This window comes from Lytechinus variegatus, chromosome 14, assembly GCF_018143015.1.
Source record: "Lytechinus variegatus isolate NC3 chromosome 14, Lvar_3.0, whole genome shotgun sequence".
Classification (NCBI taxonomy): Eukaryota; Metazoa; Echinodermata; class Echinoidea; order Temnopleuroida; family Toxopneustidae; genus Lytechinus; species Lytechinus variegatus.
In genome coordinates, this window is record NC_054753.1 from 6,739,655 (window position 1) to 6,759,568 (window position 19,914).

General features: G+C 35.4%; 1 protein-coding gene across 1 annotated transcript in view; it reads left to right on the top strand.

The window, feature by feature from the left end:
• Positions 1–18,597, top strand: part of LOC121427434 (forkhead box protein J2-like) — a 59,480-nt gene extending 40,883 nt beyond the window's left edge. Inside the window, exons 6-9 of the mRNA XM_041623825.1 lie at positions 3,315–3,521; positions 5,365–5,463; positions 7,678–7,824; positions 10,051–18,597. Coding sequence (XP_041479759.1) covers positions 3,315–3,521; positions 5,365–5,463; positions 7,678–7,824; positions 10,051–10,346 — 749 coding nt within the window. The 3' untranslated portion in view covers positions 10,347–18,597. The remainder of the gene's footprint in view (positions 1–3,314; positions 3,522–5,364; positions 5,464–7,677; positions 7,825–10,050) is intronic.
• The last annotated feature ends 1,317 nt before the right edge of the window (positions 18,598–19,914 follow it).

Here is a 19,914-nt window from a genome sequence, read left to right on the forward strand (position 1 = left end):
TGGGGGGTTTTCCTTTGTACAAAAAGTATGGGAGCTCTTTATATTTCAGACTTTCAATATGCTTCAACTTTTTTTCAGATCTTTTTATTTGTGACCACTCACACCCTGATTGAATTACTTGTATCCTATCTTGAAAAAAAAATGAAATTTGCTCAGTATTCCTTGCCTGATCACACATTCCGTTCCCAAGTGGAGATGAAAAACAATGGTAACAATGTACTTTCAAATTGAAATTTTCCAGAATCATGAATAAACTGTCAGATGATCTTGTTTCACATGTGCTGCTTACACACTACACTTAAATCACTTTTGATAGAGTTCAATGTACTAAGTTCCAGAAAGCAAACTGTATATTTGCAGTAAAATTTGTAATCAATTAACATGTATGGCAGCACTTGCCACTGCTGGCTTAGATCACAGACACAATAGCAAGTGGTATGAAAATTCCTTTTGCTCAGTACGATCGATATTAACATTTTTACATCTTTGAATTCAATAATATTGATTGATTTTGTGAAGAGCAAAAAGATATCTCCAGTATTCAGCAACAATCAGATGAACTTTTATTCAGGGTCAGCGTTGTTTGTGCATATTTTGTATGGATATGAATATAAATATGTACAGTGTACATGTAAGTAGTCCTACTGCTACAAATGTAGTTTGTTTCTCAAGTTTTTATCCTTTTGTGAAATTGGGTTTTTATAAATTGTTAACTTGAAAAACACTGACCTCATTTCATATCTGATTTTGATGAAAGATATGCTGCAGTGTAGTTTGATTTTTCTTTTTTTTTCAAATCAGCTTGAAGATGTTTGGTTGTATATGGATTAAAAAATTCTGTTTAAAGCAAAAATATACTCTAGACTCGCATACAAAAAGCAATTGATTTTCTAGTTTCTTGTTGCAGAGAGAGTTGCGATCAAACACATCTCCTGGGCCCTGTTTCATAAAAGTTACTGTTATACCATTCAGTGGTAACTACCATGGTAACGCTGATCAACAGCCAATCAAAATCAAGGATTCAATGCAAGTTACCATTGCATGGCAAATACCATAATGGTAAAAATACCATAATTGTATTTTTTATGCAATGGGGGCCCTAGAATGCAAATCATTCAAATTTTTAATTGATCACAAGATTGTATATATTTTGGACTTGCGCATGATTTTTTTTTCGCAACGGGTGCCTGTCTGCACAATGTTACATTAGAGGCTAATCGGGTATCGAAATGTGCAGTCTGTATCAAGTCCATCCAGTATTTTCTGTAGCCTACTCATGACTATAGTACTGTAGATCTCTCTTCACTGGCAAACTTGATTCGGTTTTGATAGAAGATGCCCTTTTCCAGCCAGGAACACTATAGTGGGATGTGATGTCATACGATGTCCCTACAGAGCTAAAGAGGAATTTTTCTATTAAACTGTCGCGACAGATCCTGTCCCTTAGTCCCATGTGTAGTAGATTGCCTGGTTGTGATTAGTTCACTATCATACTGTCACTATGTACTTGTAACACTTCTACTCTTTATTCTCCCTTTTTAATACTTCTCACTTAGTATGCAATATACTGTATAAACTTTTTCGATTATGTCCAAAGCACTTCATATATAGAATAAATAAAATTAGAATATAATTTTCCTCCCAAGTGCTTATTGCATTCAAAGAAGCACTCAAATTTTTACTAAAAATTGACAGATTTTTAACTTGTTTTTTTAAGACTTGACTGAACAATATGGATGAAAATTGGGAGACTATGTAGACAGATAGTACTTTGACCAGTGAAGCTCATGCATTGTGGATATTTTGTTCAGCTTATTTTTAAATGATATTAGCATCTGTCATGCTTTATGTATAATACCATGCCCCTACAAACCTGTCTATACTATTTCACACACGTTTCTATCATACTTCTACTATCACTCCAATGTTACACTTCTTTTGTCATTCTACTGGCGCACTCACACACTGTCACATGTAGACCATTAATCACACTTCAGCTGGATGATTCGAAACAAGGAAATTTTTCATTCAGTGAGTTAATATTGTAGATATTTGAAAACAAATGCACTCTGAAACCTAAATTATGATTCAATCAATATCTTATGCTGTCTGCTACTTTGACATCCCTACTTGTACTTTCATTTTCATAGGACCACAGTTCGATTATGCTTATTGTTTCATTACTCTTCCCCCACTCAGCCCAAAAAATCCCTTTACTGAAATGAACGACTTTAATTTGAAAATACAGTGGGCTATTCACTTAATATCAACAATGAACTTCTATTCCATTCCTCATTACAAATATTTTATTTGTCTGTTGATATCTTGAATAGTATGTACATTGATTTATTAATAGAGATTGTACAGTACAGTACTTCACTCTGATAAATGTACTTTTTTACAATTTGGCATGGTTATTCATAAAATTTCAAAAATTCTTTGCAGATCTGAAAAGAAAACTGAAAATAAATCATATCTAATCTGGATTTGTTAATTGATAATGAATCAGAGCACAAATATTTCATTTTATCATGGAAATCTTTGTCCTTTGGTTTAAAAATGAAACTACATTTAATTTTTTATTTATTCACATTAAAATATACGTCATTCTCAGTCTTTTAATGTCAAAAGTACTAGTGATTTCATCACAACCTATGACGAGGAGGTGGGATGGATACAAGGGGCAAAGGGTGTTTTACCTCAAAATTTTTATCTAGTTCTGTGCCCCATAACACAAAGCGTGCTCAATTAATCATGGGGCTGGGATGATTGACTGTGTTGCTTATTACATGTATGTGTGATAAAAAAAATAATGTAAAAATTCGCCCCTGACCCTTCCTGTGTTTAATTGCAAATTTATGTTATGAGGCATAAGACACTTATGTACTACATATACATTACTAATTGGTTTGACCCTTGATAAAGACATAATTAAACTAACATGTACAAAGGTCTTTATATATATTTTTTTATCCTGGACTTTGATGTAAAGCTGTATATTGATATTGTTCGAATGGGCTAACATCAAATTTGTATCTATAATTTTGAGATACCCGGTATCTCCTGAAAAGTTATCTCAAGTTGCTGGGGACTGTTTATGGTAATACATCATATATAAAATCATTTTTCTGGTCTCTTTACTTTTTTTCCTGAAGCACTAAATAATTATCAGGTGCACTTTTTTCATGTATTCACTCCTATTTCATACATGTATGACAGACACAGGAAACAAATGGGAGTAATAGCTGATAAGAGGTTAAAAAGTCAAATCAATGTGAACCAATGCCTTTCATTATTTTAATTTCTCCTTGCAGATGTAGGTGACATCATCACACAGTACAAGCTTCAACTGGAGCAGTCAAACTCATCGCATTCGTTGGGCCATCAACATGGTGCCTTCAACAGCTCACAAGGTAGTCTCTCCTCGCTCAACAACAATCAACAACAACAACTAAACCAGCAACAGCAGCAGCAACAAGTCTTACAACAATCACAACAGCAACCTCTTCAACTATCATTAGGTATGGTAACAACAGTTTTGTGTTTCATAAAGTCATGTGACATGTAATTACAGATAGCTGTTTTATGAATATGAAGTACCATGACATAATCCCAAGATTTTCTGACATTGTAGCTGACATTTTTCATTAGTATATTATTTTTCACTCATAATATGTCATCAAACCTGCTCTTTTAGCTACCACCTTTCTCTTTTACTGAAGTTTAACGATGCTAAAAAAGAAGAAAAAATTAATGTAACAATGAGATTTTTAAGAACCAGATACACTCCCCTCCCCCCCCCAAAAAAAAAATTGTCTTTAGTGATTTCAGTGCTTAAACCATGAACTACATGTACATACATGAATATAGTTTTAAAAGCAGAAATGCTCTTGAAACTGATTGTGTCCATATCATTCTACTCCATACTTTTTTATCCCACCACTTTGTTGAAATGAAACTGTGTTAAAGCAAGTTCTGTTGAAACAAATAAACTGCTATATCTTGTCTGATCTTTCTGTTATTCAGTTTTAGGATTTACAAAATGGTCTCAAAATCTTACATTGATTTTTTCCCTGCCATTATTAAAACCAGATATATCTCCTAGATCTGATGAAAATGTGTCTCTTTTGGGTATAATAGTTTTATGGAGCTTTTTTTTTTTAGGTTTTATCAAGTGTAGTCTAAAGTCTTATATTGATTTTTTTTACCTTAATATACCAGATTTTTTTAAATAGCTCTGATGGATATCTCAAAGTTTGTCTCTTCTGGTACAGAAGTTTGAGGGAGTTGTGTGATTTTTAGATTTATCAAGTGTGGACTGAAATCTTATATTGATTTTTTTTTACCTTTATAAACCAGATCTACAGTGTATTTTGATTAGCTGTGATGGATATCTCATAGTTTTTCTCTTCTGGTAATAGTTTTGTGAAGCTCTATCATTTTCAGGTTTTATCAAGTGTGGGTCTGAAAATCTTATATTGATTTTTATTTCTTTGTAACCAAATATCTACTTCATCTCTGCTGAATACTTCATGTATCTCAAAATTCATCTCTCTTGTGAATGTAAAGAAACACATAAGTGTAAATCACATTTGGGCAAGAATTTAGAAAATGGGGTATAATACTCATATCTCATTATTGATACAATCTAATACGTCTTTCCCACATGGCTAAATGATAACAGGAATATGTATTCTTAGAAGAGCACAATGTTGGTACATTTGGAAATCAATTTGAGGGTAATCTGAAAACGGATGAAGGGAGTTTGTTTTTAGAAGTGAAATATCCTGTCGGATGTCACTGAGATTTCCCATTGATTTTCCAGAGCAATGCTTGTCATTGTTTTACATTGAATTCATTTTGATATTTTAGGTGTTATCTTTCTTGCTGATTTGTTTTCTTTGTTTCTTTATTTTCTTTCATTCCTTCTAAGTTTATTCCTTCTTTTTTCTTTCTTTCTGTCTTTCTTTCTTTCTGTCTTTCTCTCTTTGTTATTTCTTTCTTTCTTTCTGTCTTTCTTCTTCTTTTGTTCTTTCTATCTGTCTTTCATTCTTGTTTTAATTCTTTTCTTTTATTCTCCTTTCATTTTGTCTTGTCTTCTGCTTTAGTTCTCCTTCCCTCACCACCATTTTCTTCTTCCCTCCTTTTACTTCTTGTTTTCCTTTTTCATTTCTTTTTCCTCTTTTTTTCTTTGTCTGTTCCTACCCCTACCTCATTCTCCCCCTCATTAATTTTTTTATCTTCTCATCCTTAATTTCTCTGTTTTCTTCTGGAGCCATGTCCCGATTTTTATAGCTAAAAATTGAACACAACATAGGGTTACATTAATGATATGTTGTTGTTTTTTCTTCTTTTTCACAACAGGAAATTCAGATTGGTTGAATAACCTTGACCTTCTGAAAGAGAGTGTGCGTGTTGCGAGTAGCTACAACTTTTCAGATTTAGATTTATCACAATTTGCAGGTAAGTTGTAATACTCCGCCCCCTCCTTTTCCAACTCATTAGTTATTTTAATAACAACAACAACCAAAAAGAATAGATTACCTTTCCCCTCCCCCCCCCAAAAAAAAGTTGTCTTTGTGCCTTGAGGAACAATACCCAAGATATAGTTTGAAAATATAAAAGCTCTGGGGAGCATTTTTTGAAAGTATTTGTCAGGTGTTTTATCTGACAGTTACAGTAGTTACAGTGTTTGTTAGCCAATGAAAACCAAAGAAAGTTGTCATATCTGTCAACATATCAGACAAATGTTGATGAAATGCTTTCCTGATTGAAGTTTTTTTTATATAACAAATAATGATGAAGGCTTTGACGAGAATGCACCCCAAATATTGGATCCATAGAACAATGTTTTCTCACAAATGATGAAGCTGTAAAATTTACATTCTTTAAAAAAAAAGAAGTTAAATAGGAATCTCAAAAATAACTCATGAACATTCCCTAATAAGTACTGTTCCTGAAGGTATAAATTACATTTTAGATTATATGTTGTTCTATTACGAATTTGAGATATTGTTTTTCAAAACTGCAGATGAAAGTGAAATTGAAAATGTAATTCCATGAAAATCAATAGTGGCTTTACTAGTAGACCGCTGATAATCTTCAACCTGTTTCATTTCATGGAATGGAAGTGTTGCTTAATATCCTTCTGAAGTTGTGTAATTACCAGGGTTGGTCTGGAAATGTACCAAAGGAAAGGAAGAGGAACAGAGTTGGAACTCTAATGTCATCGAGGCCAACTATTGTTATGTTTCCTGACTTTCAATATGACTTTAGACTTTGTTTAATTGGTAATGTTAAAACTTACAAACAGTAATGGCATATCCATCTAGGCTGGATACAATGCTTCAAGGGCAGCATTTTCTTTGCATAGTAGTCGGCCTTTAAACCCATAAGTGTCTTTAATATCCAGCTGGATTTGCATCTGAGACTGCTTGTTAAAGACATGCGATAAATTATAAAGATAGAAAAATTTCATTTTGTGATCCCGTAATTGACTTCCAACTTTTTGACACCCTTTGCTGTTCAATGCATGCCTGTTTCGCCAGCGGAAAGATTGTTTGAATTTATATAATATCAATATTGAAAGCGTTTAATTATTTGAATTTATTTCCCTTCATTTATTTAGGACACCGTATAGAATGACATTCGATAATTTGTTATGCAAATTAAGTCCGCTTGGTGGAGTTTGGTGCATAGGTGCGTTGACGTGTCACTCCATTTTTGAAAGGTTCAGGAGTCAGACGCCAGTATCGGCCTCCTCAGTTTGGGGGAAACTTTCTGTTGTGAAACGTGATTTAAACGTGGTTTTATGTCCCGACAGAAAAGAATTGAATGCGATGGATAGTCGAAAGAAGGAACACAAACCGTCACATCCCGCCGTACCGAAAATATACGTTTAACGACGTTATATATCGGTACGGCGGGATGTGACGGTTTGTGTTCCTTCTTTCGACTATCCATCGCTGGCTCCTTGGCGGGGAATCGAACCCCCGTCTTCCGCGTGACAAGGAGCCAGCGATGGATAGTCGAAAGAAGAGTAGACTCAAAGAGTCTGCTGTAGCATTTAACTGAATTGCCAATGAGAACCAGTAGTTGACGCCATAGAAGTTAGATGGACTGACTATGAAGTCCCAACTCTCACTCGTACTCTATTTGACCCTGTATGACTCTCTTTTACCATTACATGGCTTGCAAAGACTATCAGACAAGAACATTCTGAGAACTTTTAAGTCATTGTAGCTGGAGCAGTTTCCAGGGGAGTGTTTCATCAACATTTTCATCCGACAAGTTGTCAGATCTGACATCTTTCTCTGAGGTTGATTGGCTGAGAGGTACTGTTACTATGGTAACTGTCTGATAAAATGGGACTTGTCAGATAAAACGTCCGACAAGTCCTTTCATGAAACGCTCCCCAGGGTACTGTTTCATCAACAATTTCATCCGACAAGTTGTCAGATCTGACATCTTTCTCTGACGTTGATTGGCTGAGAGGTACTGTTACTATGGTACTGGTCGGATAAAATGGGACTTGTCGGATAAAACGTCTGACAAGTCCTTTCATGAAACGCCCCCCTGATCTCGCCACAAGATTTTACCTCTGACCATTGCGACTGGACCAGACCACCTTTGACTCTTCTCTATCTTTGACTCTAATTAACTCTTTTTTTATTCCAGGTCTCATGGAGAGTATGAAGCAAGCTGACTCCAAGAACTGGTCATTGCAGCCTGAGCAGTTTGCTGATCTAGCCGAGTCACTAAGTAACTTCTTCCAGCAAACAGGTGTAGCTGGGTATCTCAACACAAGTCGGGGTAGTGGCGGAGGTAGGCAGATTTCTGGGGTTTTTTTGTGGAGGTGCCATAGCCGAGTGGTTTAAGGTGCCTGACTATACACTGACAGTCCGGGGTTCGATCCCCGGTCGCGGCACCTATGCCTGCAAAAAAGGCATTTAATCAACAAAGCTATTTTATCCTGCATTCAAATAAATAAAAATGCTATATGCATTCTTGGTAACTGGGTGTGCACTTGTATGTTATTAAAAAAAAATCAAATTAAAAAAATCAAATTAAAAAAAGAAGAGATTTCTGTTTTAACTTTTCAGTAGGCATTAATATATCTCCATTGTGCTAAAATGGGTACCTGGCAGGAATTTATTCTTGAAATGCAGAAGCATCTGCTCTGCGAAAGCCAGGATGATTATGCTTCATTAGAATGCTTAGAGACTTCTAATAAAGTGATAGCAGTTTAAAGCCTGTGTATAGCTTTGGTAAAGGGTCAATAATGTGATTGATAATCGAATATCATCTAATATGACAGTCTTACTGAAGCGTAGAGACCGTTAGATATTTTTCCAACTGCACTTCTCTGAGAAAATTTCAAATATTCAAATCTTGGATATATAGCGCCCTCTCTCGGCGATGCTTGTTTTAAATTAAAAAAATGGGCATTCAAGCACTTATCTTATAAATTTAGTGATTAGATATCCAAAAGTTACAGACAAAGAACATATCTTGAAAGTTTCAGCCCATTCCATGATTTGGAATAGGATTTAATTGAAAGACAAAAACACACAGATATTTCAATTTGATCGGGTGACCCGATCAAGTTAAATTTCCATGTAAAATCGCAAAATTTATCCTGTAAAACACATTTTCATTTCATATCCTCCACATCATAACTGTTATAGGGTATATCCATTCATATTAGCTAGCAATGAATTGGAATAGTGATAGGTGCATTTTGGTGGATTTACCAAAACTATACACAAGCTTTAAACCAAGTATAGATTTTATTGTGATGAAGGACTTGAGTGTAATAGATATAAAATTGGTTTTGAGTGAACCTAAGAAACAGGAAGAGGATAAAGCAATTATAAACTTTCTCAAGGCTCCTTCAGTTTCACTTAGTTCATTTGTAGTTTCATTTTGGATAAAAAATGATCACCATTCGTTCTTATTTTAAAAAAAAATAAATACTTTGAACCATGACATGGAAGATAACAGATATTATGGTAATTGGTATGAGTATTGTGTAAAGAACGATAGAAAAATGTTAAGCATTATCGTGGGCAATTATTTTAAGACTGCAAGGTCAGAATGTTGCATCCTGGATGAGGAACCAGCTGTTATAAGTGGCTGTGGTATCTTTTAATAATGAAACTTTGCAATGGCCAGATTATTTAAGAAGGATTAATATGAAGTTGAAGAACATGGAAAACAGAAAAAGTTGTTGATTGAGTTATAAATGTTCATCAATTTTCAGTTATAAAAATGAAAGGAATGACCCACCCTTTTATATCTCAGAGTAACCCATCCCTTGAAAAGAAAAGAAGTAGGATAAGATGCATATCATAATCACAAGTAAAACCTCTAATCTTTGACAGATTTGATATAAATAGAGCAAAACACTCTGTGGTTAAATGAAGAATATGAAAACATGTGAGGCATTTTTCATTTTTATTGGTTTTAGTTTATCACGGATACACATTATTGTTTAAAAGAGGAAGTAGGAAAGGAAATTCTACTTGAAATCAAGGTTGTTATTTTCTTATGTTTGGCATGACCGCAAGAAGCCTGATTTTTGTTTGAGAGTTCAACTCTTTCCTGTCTAGCTTCAAGAGAATTTAAAGTGAAGTTTCATATCAAGGAGCGCCTTCATGTAAATTTTGACGGACATAAGCCTTTTGTAATTTACGGAAAGCTTTATTAAGCACCACACCCTCAGGTTATGGGGGTTGTTATAAAAATTTTAAAAAATGCTCCTTTCAACTCAAGAATTGTATTGCAAAGTTATGATGGAATTAGATTATGATTTGATGATGATGATGCACATCATTTGTATAACGCCATATATCTTTCAAAGAAATTCAAAGGCGCATATTTGGAGGAGCCAGCCAATCTGGGTTGCCTAGAAGGGTGCGCACACAGAACCGTGACCCACAGGTCTCTCCTCCCGATATAACTGGTTGAGGGAATGCAGGTGGACTACTACAAAGGGTTTCCCCCTATGATGTCTGATTTATATGGTATTTCTCATTTCTCCCATTACAGGAAGTGCATTCAGCGACAGTCCTCATAGCAGCATCTCTAACTCAACAACAGGAGGTGGTGGTTTCCTAATGGGTTCACCGCCCCTCCTTAGCCCTAACAGCAGCCACCAATCTCTAGGTGTTCCTTCACCGATCATGGGTCACAACCTTAGCCCTACCATGGTCCCTCAACCTCACCAAGGGTCATCGCCAAACATGCAACGGGTAGTCCATCACCAGAGCGTGCTGCCGCGGCGCACCACCGACTTCCCCGATGATGACATCGAGGATAATTTCCCGTGGGACACCATCGCATAGCCCTATCCTGGGTATTGACTGAGACAAGAACTCCCGTTTTGCTGGGTGTCCAGGGCCTGGGTGGGTTCCTTAGGCAAGGTAGAGCCGAATGCTTTGAGTGTTCTTGGTATGTCTACCATTCCTCTGCCGTTTGTGGAGCCTGTGTGTGCTCCTAAGGCAGGGGAGAGCAGGATGCTTTCAGCATTCTGGGTACATCCACCTTTCCTGTCTGCCGCTTTTGGAGGCTGTGTTAGATCCGCTGTAAGGCAACTCCAGGGATGTAATCCAAACTGCAAGTGCTCTGAGGAAGCTCTCATCAAAGAAAGCTTGAGTGCACATCTATCTGTCTGGAAACATCAACGACAGCATCAAAGGGTTGTGCCTGCGTGTAGTGTTAAGGAACACGTCGAAGGTGTGCTGCAATGGCTTCAGCGTCGAGTGTCACTACAAAATTCATCCTTGTCTAACCAAAGAAAACCTGTTATGGAAGAGAGAAAAGAAATCTGGTAATTTCGACGTTTGAAATGACACCAGATGATGCAGTTGCAACCTTGCAAGAACCGCTTTCAAGTAAATGAGAATGTGCAGTGTACTTTGAAAGACCACCTATGTAAATCATGTTGAGTCTTTCTCAAGAAGTCACATGACAGAGATCGGGTAAAACAAATGTTATACTGCTACAGATTGGGATAGTATCTCCAGAAGACATGTGTTGTAAGGAATATGCAAGATGGTGATTGCTGTGAAGAATGGCAGAGAAATTGTGTAATGCACAAGGGTGTAAAAGTGGAAGAGTAATATCTGATGATCACCCATTATATAGCACAAGTGAACAACGATCCTTCACTTCTTAAGGCTCTTTGATTGGCTAATTCTGACAGGCACCTCCCCAATTTCAACATTTTTAAGAAGGATGTCAGAGATGGTGGTTTAGATATGAATCAATTGCTGCATGATGAGTTTAATGAATGTTATTTTTAATACAAATTGGGAAAATGCCAGGTAAATTGAACCAAGAATAATAATTTGAAAAAAAATCTAGTCCCAAGCTTCATCCTCTTTCTTTAATGTTTTTCATCAAAGAAGATGGGTAACCAATTGGAAAAGCAATACTGATTGCCTGGGATAATTTTTATCTATTTGTGTTATGAGAATATTTTTATGGTCAACACTCTCTCGCCAGTTATGTTGTACAGGTGTGGATATGTACATAGACAAACAGCTATATATTTGTGATATTTGGGTGAGAGTGTGTGTGTGTGTGAGTGTGAACGGCAATACACCCAAAACTGTGCTGGTTCTGTTTTTATGGTTTCTCTCAAATCTGTTATCTTTCTCAAATATGCTTTTCTTGTAGGCTGGTCTAAAGTAGGATGAGGAAAAGATATGTTGTTGATGCAAGGCAAATTCATTGGTACTTTGTCTGGACAAACAACCGTCCACTCATTATACAACTGGGTATGCTATTGAAATAATCCTACCTTAGTGAAGGTACCGGAGTTTATTTTTTTCATTGGCCTATTCTGTACATCCTACAGACTTTTCAGCCGATCTGGATTAATATTTCAGTTTGCCAGTAGCAGCTAGTTTTGTGTTCATAGTACGCATTTTTATTCGTCAATACCTCTTTTAATAAAATAGATGCATTATCTTTTGAGAATTTTTAGGAGATTGCGTGCATTAGCTTCAATGCTATCTTGCACTGTGGTAAATCTACAGTGTTTACATCAGTTTTGTTTGAACGAAGAAGAGTTTAACCCCATTAGAACAACGTGACACTTTGCTGTGTACATTTTCATTCACTCTATACATGAAATATTTAAATGGGACTTGCATAATTGCCAATCATATGGTAAATAGGAATATCATTGCATGATGCATGCTCTTATCTATTGCAATATATCAATCATTGAATTTTTCTCCTTTGGATGTTTATCAATTTCATTTGATCAATTTCAATTTTAAAAGGTTTTATATTGACATGATAATGATATTTCAATTTTATAATTCATTATTTGCATTTTTGTGATAACCAGTCATGAGTATTTACTACTCGAATTCAAATCATGTTTTATTTGGTACAGTTTGATTTTTCAATCTTAATCAGTTATTCCTCTTGTAAATTCTAAATGAAACTCAGAGCATTGTTTGTGAATTTTTAGACAGCCATTGACATGTAGTGTTATTAAACAGGGTTAGTAAGCTTGTATGAGTTACAATGTGTAAGCCAGTTCAATCTCTTTCTTAGGGCATTCTTTACTACTGATGGGGCTCATCACCAATTGCATTTGTATCACACTTTTAAGTAACGAAAAATAAAACAGTCACAAAAACAAGTGTTGTGAAACGCCAGAGTCACACCAGTAAAACCGACTCCAAACTAACCGATATGATGTCATTGGAAATAATAGAGTACCGAAGTATGACGTCATTATTCATCACTTTTTGCATGTCAGCATTTTTTATACCATATTTTGGTAAGGCATGATGAAAAATCCCAACAACCCAAAATTTGTGGGAATCGAACCATGGGGGCCTATTTGACCTCATGAATACATAATTAGCAAATATCGTATTGGCCAGGTTCCTTGCATGTAGAACCAGGCCAATAATAATACACTGACCACAATGGGGCTAATTATGTATTCATGAGGTCATATCTCAAGCCCCCCCCTCCCCATGGACTAATTTGCACCGTTGGTAATGGTGTTGTTTCATTATGCTCGACCAAAATATAGTATCAAATATGCTGAAATGCTAAAAAAGTTTTTTTGGTATGTCATCACTTAGTACTCTATAGATTTGGTCTATTTGGAGTTGATTTTATATGTGACCGAGTCTGCTTTGTGGAATAACATCAAACTCTGTAATAGTCTTTCTTGCAAATCTTGATATCATGGTTTTGTATTAAAAATGAATGTAAGTGACCTTTTTTTTATAAGAAATCAGGTGTTTCAGGTTATCCTTCGCCTTTTTTAAAGTGACAATTTTGATGGAGAGTGAAGACAGAGACATACTGTACATAGATCATGAGGCTTTATATTTTAGTATGATGGATTTTGTCTCTTGGAATGTTACTGCTGATGTCACAGGTTAGGAGGTCTAACCGGGTCATATCATATGGTGTCTAAAATAGAACCAGTGGAAATATAAAGGATGTTCAGATTCTATGTCACAACCAAAAGATACAACAGATACGCAAACAAGAAAAGAACAATGATATTTGTCTCTTTATTGTCTTCAGATATCACCACTTAAGAAACACCAAGTCAACATGTGACCCTTTCCTCACACTCACAGAAAAATAGCTTTCAATACCAAAACCTGCGCCAGATTTCCAAGATAAATATGAAAATTTCGATTTCAGCAATAATTACTGTTAAAGATACCATGAAAATTTTACACTATGAAGAGTTAGGGAATGGTGTCTTAAAATGCACCAATTTGTATGAAGTTTAGCAAGAGAATTATATTTGTAAGGTTTCCTAAAAATACTCACAAATTCAACTGTTAACTTTGCCTACACTAGTAAGTTAAAACAACCAAAGAAAGGGTTAAGTGTACTGATAATCTGAACTTTTTTTCACCTGGCAGTCTATTTGAGGACACCATACATTAGGATATCTGACTTCCTCGCCTGTGACACCGGCAAATTTACTGTACAGTGTAGATCATCTAGATCACCTAATAACGTACTTTGCCGGTAAAGAAATATGATAGAAATCAACGTTATTGCCTGGCTTACTATTCTATGCAACTGACAAAGGATATATTGGATTGCTGAATTCTTCTTTCGTAATTTCAAATATTTCATATAATTCATCAAGTACAATATATTGAATATGATACAATCATATTTCATTGTGATTGTCGTGTAATAGAGTTCATTTTCGTATTTCTAGACAGGTGCGTTTGTGTTATGTATTTTTCTTGTTGTGTTATATTTGTGGTTACATCGTAAATTGCATCTTACATTGTACTATCCAACTGCATTACAGCATAAAAGCAGATACCTTTCAGTGTTAATTGTAGCTTAATTGCAGCGGGATTTTACAGTGTACATTTAGGTTAAGTTGCTTTTAGTTCTGCCATTCTGAGAACACTTCTATATTGTGTCAGATTCTCAAATACAGATATTGTAAAAGTATGAGCAAAATCACGAAACTACATTTCTCTTGATTTGCAAATTGCATTGCCTCAACAATGAAATTTTTTTAGTGAGCTATAAACGAAATTCCCCATCGAAAAATAGAAAATCAATTGGTTAGTGGAGTAAGGTTCAGGGGAGTGTTTCACAAAGTTTTTTTCAGTGGTTTCACTGACCTATTTTCTCTGAGCCATTCAATTGCAAGGATTTGTAGTAGCTTACAACAATAGTTGGCGCTAATCACTCACAACTTTTTCATGCGATATTCCCCACGTTCATACAATGGCAATGTTAGATCTGATAGAGCAGGTGTTTTTCAGGGTTATGTCTCCATGTATTGATCCGGTGACAATGAAAACTCGGTCACCTATAGAGGCTGGTAAGGATGCTTCTCTATTTCTGTCAAGCTATGGCAATGATCAGAGGTCAAATTCACAGGATAAAGCGAAGGCATGTGGAGCATTTCATGAAATGAATTGTCTGTGGTTTTTCACTGACAACTGTTATAAGCTACTGAAATCCTTGCATCTGATTGGTTCAGAACAATTTAGTCTCTGAAAACCACTGACAAGATGAAACACTCATAAAGTGGTGTTTAAGCAGTGAGAATTTGAACAGCTCAACACTTTTCAAAGAGGTTGTAATATTCTTGATCAGTTACCCATTCTCAAGGTCTCAGTAAACATAGAGGAGGGAAGCATGTTATAAAGCTGTTTGTATGTTAGGCACAATTTTATGCATGACTGATGGTTATTGTCTTAAATATGCATATACTGCAAAATCCTGTTCTGATAAAATAAGAGTGTGTTCGTGAACCTTAATCAATCTTAAAAATATTGAATCTTAAATGCTAGTAAAAAAAAAATGAGAATTGTAATCCATTAAGAGCAGATTTCAACTGTAACTGATGAGAATCAAGCCATCAAAAGCACCCAAGAAAGTGTCACCTGTCATGTGTACATGTAACTTAGATCACCTTTATGAAACACCACAGAGTTATTGAAGGTAGATTGTAATAGTTTCAATATCATTTGAATTACTAGTTTGATTTTATTTGAAATCATCACTCTCTTTAGCTCAAATGGTTTTATGAAATGAGAATGTAGAAGAGCGAAAGCTATTTAACAAAATATGAATCATTTGTTAAAACATATATCACGCAAGGATTGACAGTGTTGCAGGGTGTCCTATAAATCAAGTGTGTCCCCAAAAAAGTAGAAAATTGGATTTTATGTACTTTGCTTGTTTTGGATCTTCTCTTTGTGTTACTTCACCTTTAATAGTAATTCTCTTAGAAATGTTTGAAGCATTGATACAAATTAAAATCAAGCTAATCAATTGATAGGATGACTGATTGTTATGATTGATTGCAATCAGCTCTGTGTCAAAGGGGCTCCAATGAATATTGCACTTTCCAAGAAGCTGTGGTTTTGGGACTACTGCAACAATTATGATTTGAAAATAATTCTTATGTCAAAAGGGCTTGTGACCAGAATGAGTGTTTCATGATGTGATGGCCTTTTTTAAAACTTGATTGTTTATTTTGATATGGAAAAATTTTTGATTTTGAAAGAAGGAAATGTTATTAAAATCATCCAATAGTTTGTTTAAATTAGTTAAATGTAAGCACTAAATGTTGTCTTAAATCAATCTGGGCTCCCTTTTTGTCAGTGGCATGTACCTTACTCAATTTGGCATTGTGTTCACACCTGGGCTCATTTGCATAAAATTCACTATTATAGTATGTCCAGCATCCACTGGAATCTTTGATTTTGATTGGGTGTTAATCATTGCTGGGGGTAATTACCAAATGTTGGCTGACCCTTTATGCATCATAGTCTTGGGGCCTGTTTCCTAAAGAATTTTGACTATCGTAACTTTGCCATTATTGTATCTACGACTTAAACTTAGGTTGTGATTGGCTGCTGAGACTTGCTACCATTTTAGTGACAAAGCAACCATAGTCGTAACTCTAAGACTGGCTCCGGGACCAGTGAGAAACCATCAGGCCAAATATAATAAAATATATAATGTCTTGCCTTAGTTCAGGCTCATACTGATATTTAATACACTTTACATATTACAGAGAGCCAATGCTTTGATTTCACTCTGCAAATATCTCTGTTACCTTTGAAATTTCTGAAGTAAGTTTCCATGATTTGGAAAGGGATATTTCAATTTATTCTGCTTTCAAACTGGAACAATATCTGATGTTTTCTGATAGGTGAAGTATACCTGAGGGCCCTGTTGCAGAACAAGTTGTGATTAAATGTAACTCCAAAAATTAAGCGCAAGTCCACAACACATGCATTTCATTGGTTGACAATTGAGTTGCGTTTGATTTTAACTCTTTCTGTAACAGGCCCCTGATTAGACAATATTAGGGATGGTGTTTCACAAAGATTTAACCGTTGACTTGAAACAAATCATACTTGAATTCCCAGATGTGTGTGATATAATGCATCAAAGCATTAATCAGATCATCACTGTCATTGGGTGGGACATTGCTCTTTGTAATACACCCCCTAGGTATTTTTCTTTACCGGGCAAATGTGAACCTGGGAAAAAAATTGCACAATGGCTCAGGTCGAATTCATACCAAAGTGCCCTGCAGAGTCCTAGAAACCTAATAAGAATCTGAAATTTCAATAGGGTCTAGAATAATCTGTAATACAATGTAGCAAAATTGGGCTGGTGTGCTCAACATTAAAAATGAAATATTGAAATAATTTATTTTTCCCTGATGCGAACACACTTTATTTTATGATTAATGTTATCTGGGATAAATGTTAGTGGATCAGGACATGCACATTGAATATTAACAGTGTTATTATTGAATATACTCTTTATTTCTAACTCGTCTCATGCCAAAGGTTAGAGTTATATTTATATAGAACAACTATATCCATAGAAATAACTAACAAGCCTTCAAGAGTATATGATTTGCAGTGGGGAGAAGCTATATGTTTTCTAATCACAGTATGAAAGATCTGTTGAAATAATTTTATTTTATAGAGATAAAGATATTTATACATATATTATTGAAGAAATGTGTGCACTTAACGTAGCTCAAATTTCAAGCAACTGCAAATTCTTTTGGGAATGGTTTACCATTTCATTCAGTTAAGAGGCTTGTTGGACTCTAAATTTACCTATCAAAAAGTGTATGTTGCACAGTGACCACCTAATTTAATAAATCCACAATAAGTTGACAAGCATGACCCTTTCTTGTGCTAGATCAGGGGCCCGTTTCATAAAGGACTTACAACTGTTGTAACTTTGACATTATGGCAACTACCATGGAAACCTTGATTGTGATTGGCTGCTGAGCCCTGTTACCATGGTAGTTGCCATAATGGCAAAGTTACAAAAGTTGCAAGTCCTTTAGGAAACAGGCCCCAGATTTTCAATAATTGGATTTCTATGAAATCCAATTTTCCCTGAAAAAAGTTATGGTATTGTTAACAAGCATGTGAATGCAAAGTTTGATATTTGATGAGAATTATAGATGGTTCTCTTTCATTATGTTGAAACAGGAAATTTAGCATAAGAAAGAGTCCCCTTTTCGTTTGGTTGTCTGTAACTTAAGAGCGTTAAGAAATGGGACTCTTTCACAAAAAAATAATCGCAGAAGTAGGTTACCACTGAAATTTAAAAAGTAGGGATTACACATACTCTCATTTGATTCAGAAATCTAGACCAAATTGTTGCTGGATGATCTTCAATCTTTCATACTGATATGTAAATAGAATGACAATTATTGCAATAAAGTCATTTCATTTTTAAATGGTATCATCAGGGATGTTGTGACCCCCTTCTTTAAACTATTTTTGTATAAATTATTTTGAACTCTTGTTACAAATGCTAGAGAGATATATATTAAGAAAATGAGTATATGTACATAATCATATAGTTATCTTCCTTATCTCTGTGATATATATATATATCCAAAAGTGTAAAATAGGAGACTCGCATTGCCTGTCTTTGTACATAAAAACCAATATATATATATGACATCTTCTTTCATTTGTGAAATATGAATGTATCATACTCAATTGAACTGTCATGAATGCTGTGTATTTGTTTAACATTTTTGCCTAGAAAGAAATAAAATGAGCTTGACTTGAAACTACCTTGGTGTCCAGTTTTGAATTGTGTGTTCACTGTATATATATATATATTACTAGTTAGCATTATTAGTAAGTATCTCTATGGTTCACTGTCAAACCAGGGCTCTGTAACACATAGACTAGCGTTTAATATACAAATAGCGAATATTCTTATTCGTACAATGGTGCGAGATTTCGCATTCGGTGAAAGAAAGATGCTCTATTCAACGAGGCGTTTGCTGAGTTGAATAGAGCGTTTCTTTCACCGAATGCGAAATCTTGCACCATTGCACGAATAAAAATATTCGCTATTTGTGTTGTACAACGCTTGGAATCAAGCGAAAATATTAAAAAACAAAGAGTTTTTCACTGCAGTAATCTTTGAAAAGGGAGCAAAATTATTGAAAGGGAAAAGCAAAATCCCACAAGCGCACATGATCTTGGACATCATTGCGCATTTAGCCAGCGAGCTGTACGCGCATTGTCATTTAATCAATGAAATCGCATTGTGACGTCACCTAAAGCCGTGCAATGGTCCATTTTGGACGGTACATTTTGGATGGTATGTTCTGTGTGCAACGGTACGACTGTGACATTCAGCCTCCCATTTGCTTGTGTACAACAATACAAGCTAAGTAGGCATTGTACAATACCTAATTTGAAAGAACAATTCTGATTGGTTCCTTGTCAGTCTACGGAGCGAAATATGCATGCAACGATGATCTTGATAGGCCATTTCAAATAGCGTGTGTTACGGAGCCCAGGGGCCTGTTTCATAAAACTTGTTATACTTTTTTAAAGCTACTGAAATCATTCAATTTAATTAACTCGTCTTTGTGAAACGGGACCCTGCTTGATCTACCATCTGTTATAAAGACCACAATAATGGTATCCCTACATTAGTTTTCCCTCATTGAAACATTTATAGAAGGACCACTATTCTTGTCTCCTTTGTGAGTGATTTTTAGAGAAAGGATTGACTATAGTTTATTTTGTGGTGGACTGGATGTGTGATTTGGAATAGATGACAAGGTACTGGTTCCTATTCCTGTTGTGACATCAATGTCCTTTTGGAAAGACATTGATCTGTATTTCCAGCAAATGCTCTGGGTTATACCTTGGCCCTTACTGAATTGGACATTTTTCTTGACTGACCCCCTTCCCCCCCCCCCCGAAAAAAAAAACAGGGGAAAAGAGGAAAATTGAAGAGAGAAAGGGGAAGAAATTAAGGTAGCCTTTTAGGTTCTCCTTATTTTCCTCAGAAGAATAGAAACCTAAAAAGAGACATCTCTCCCTCCTCGCTCCCTCTCTTTCCCCTCTCTCTCACATTCTC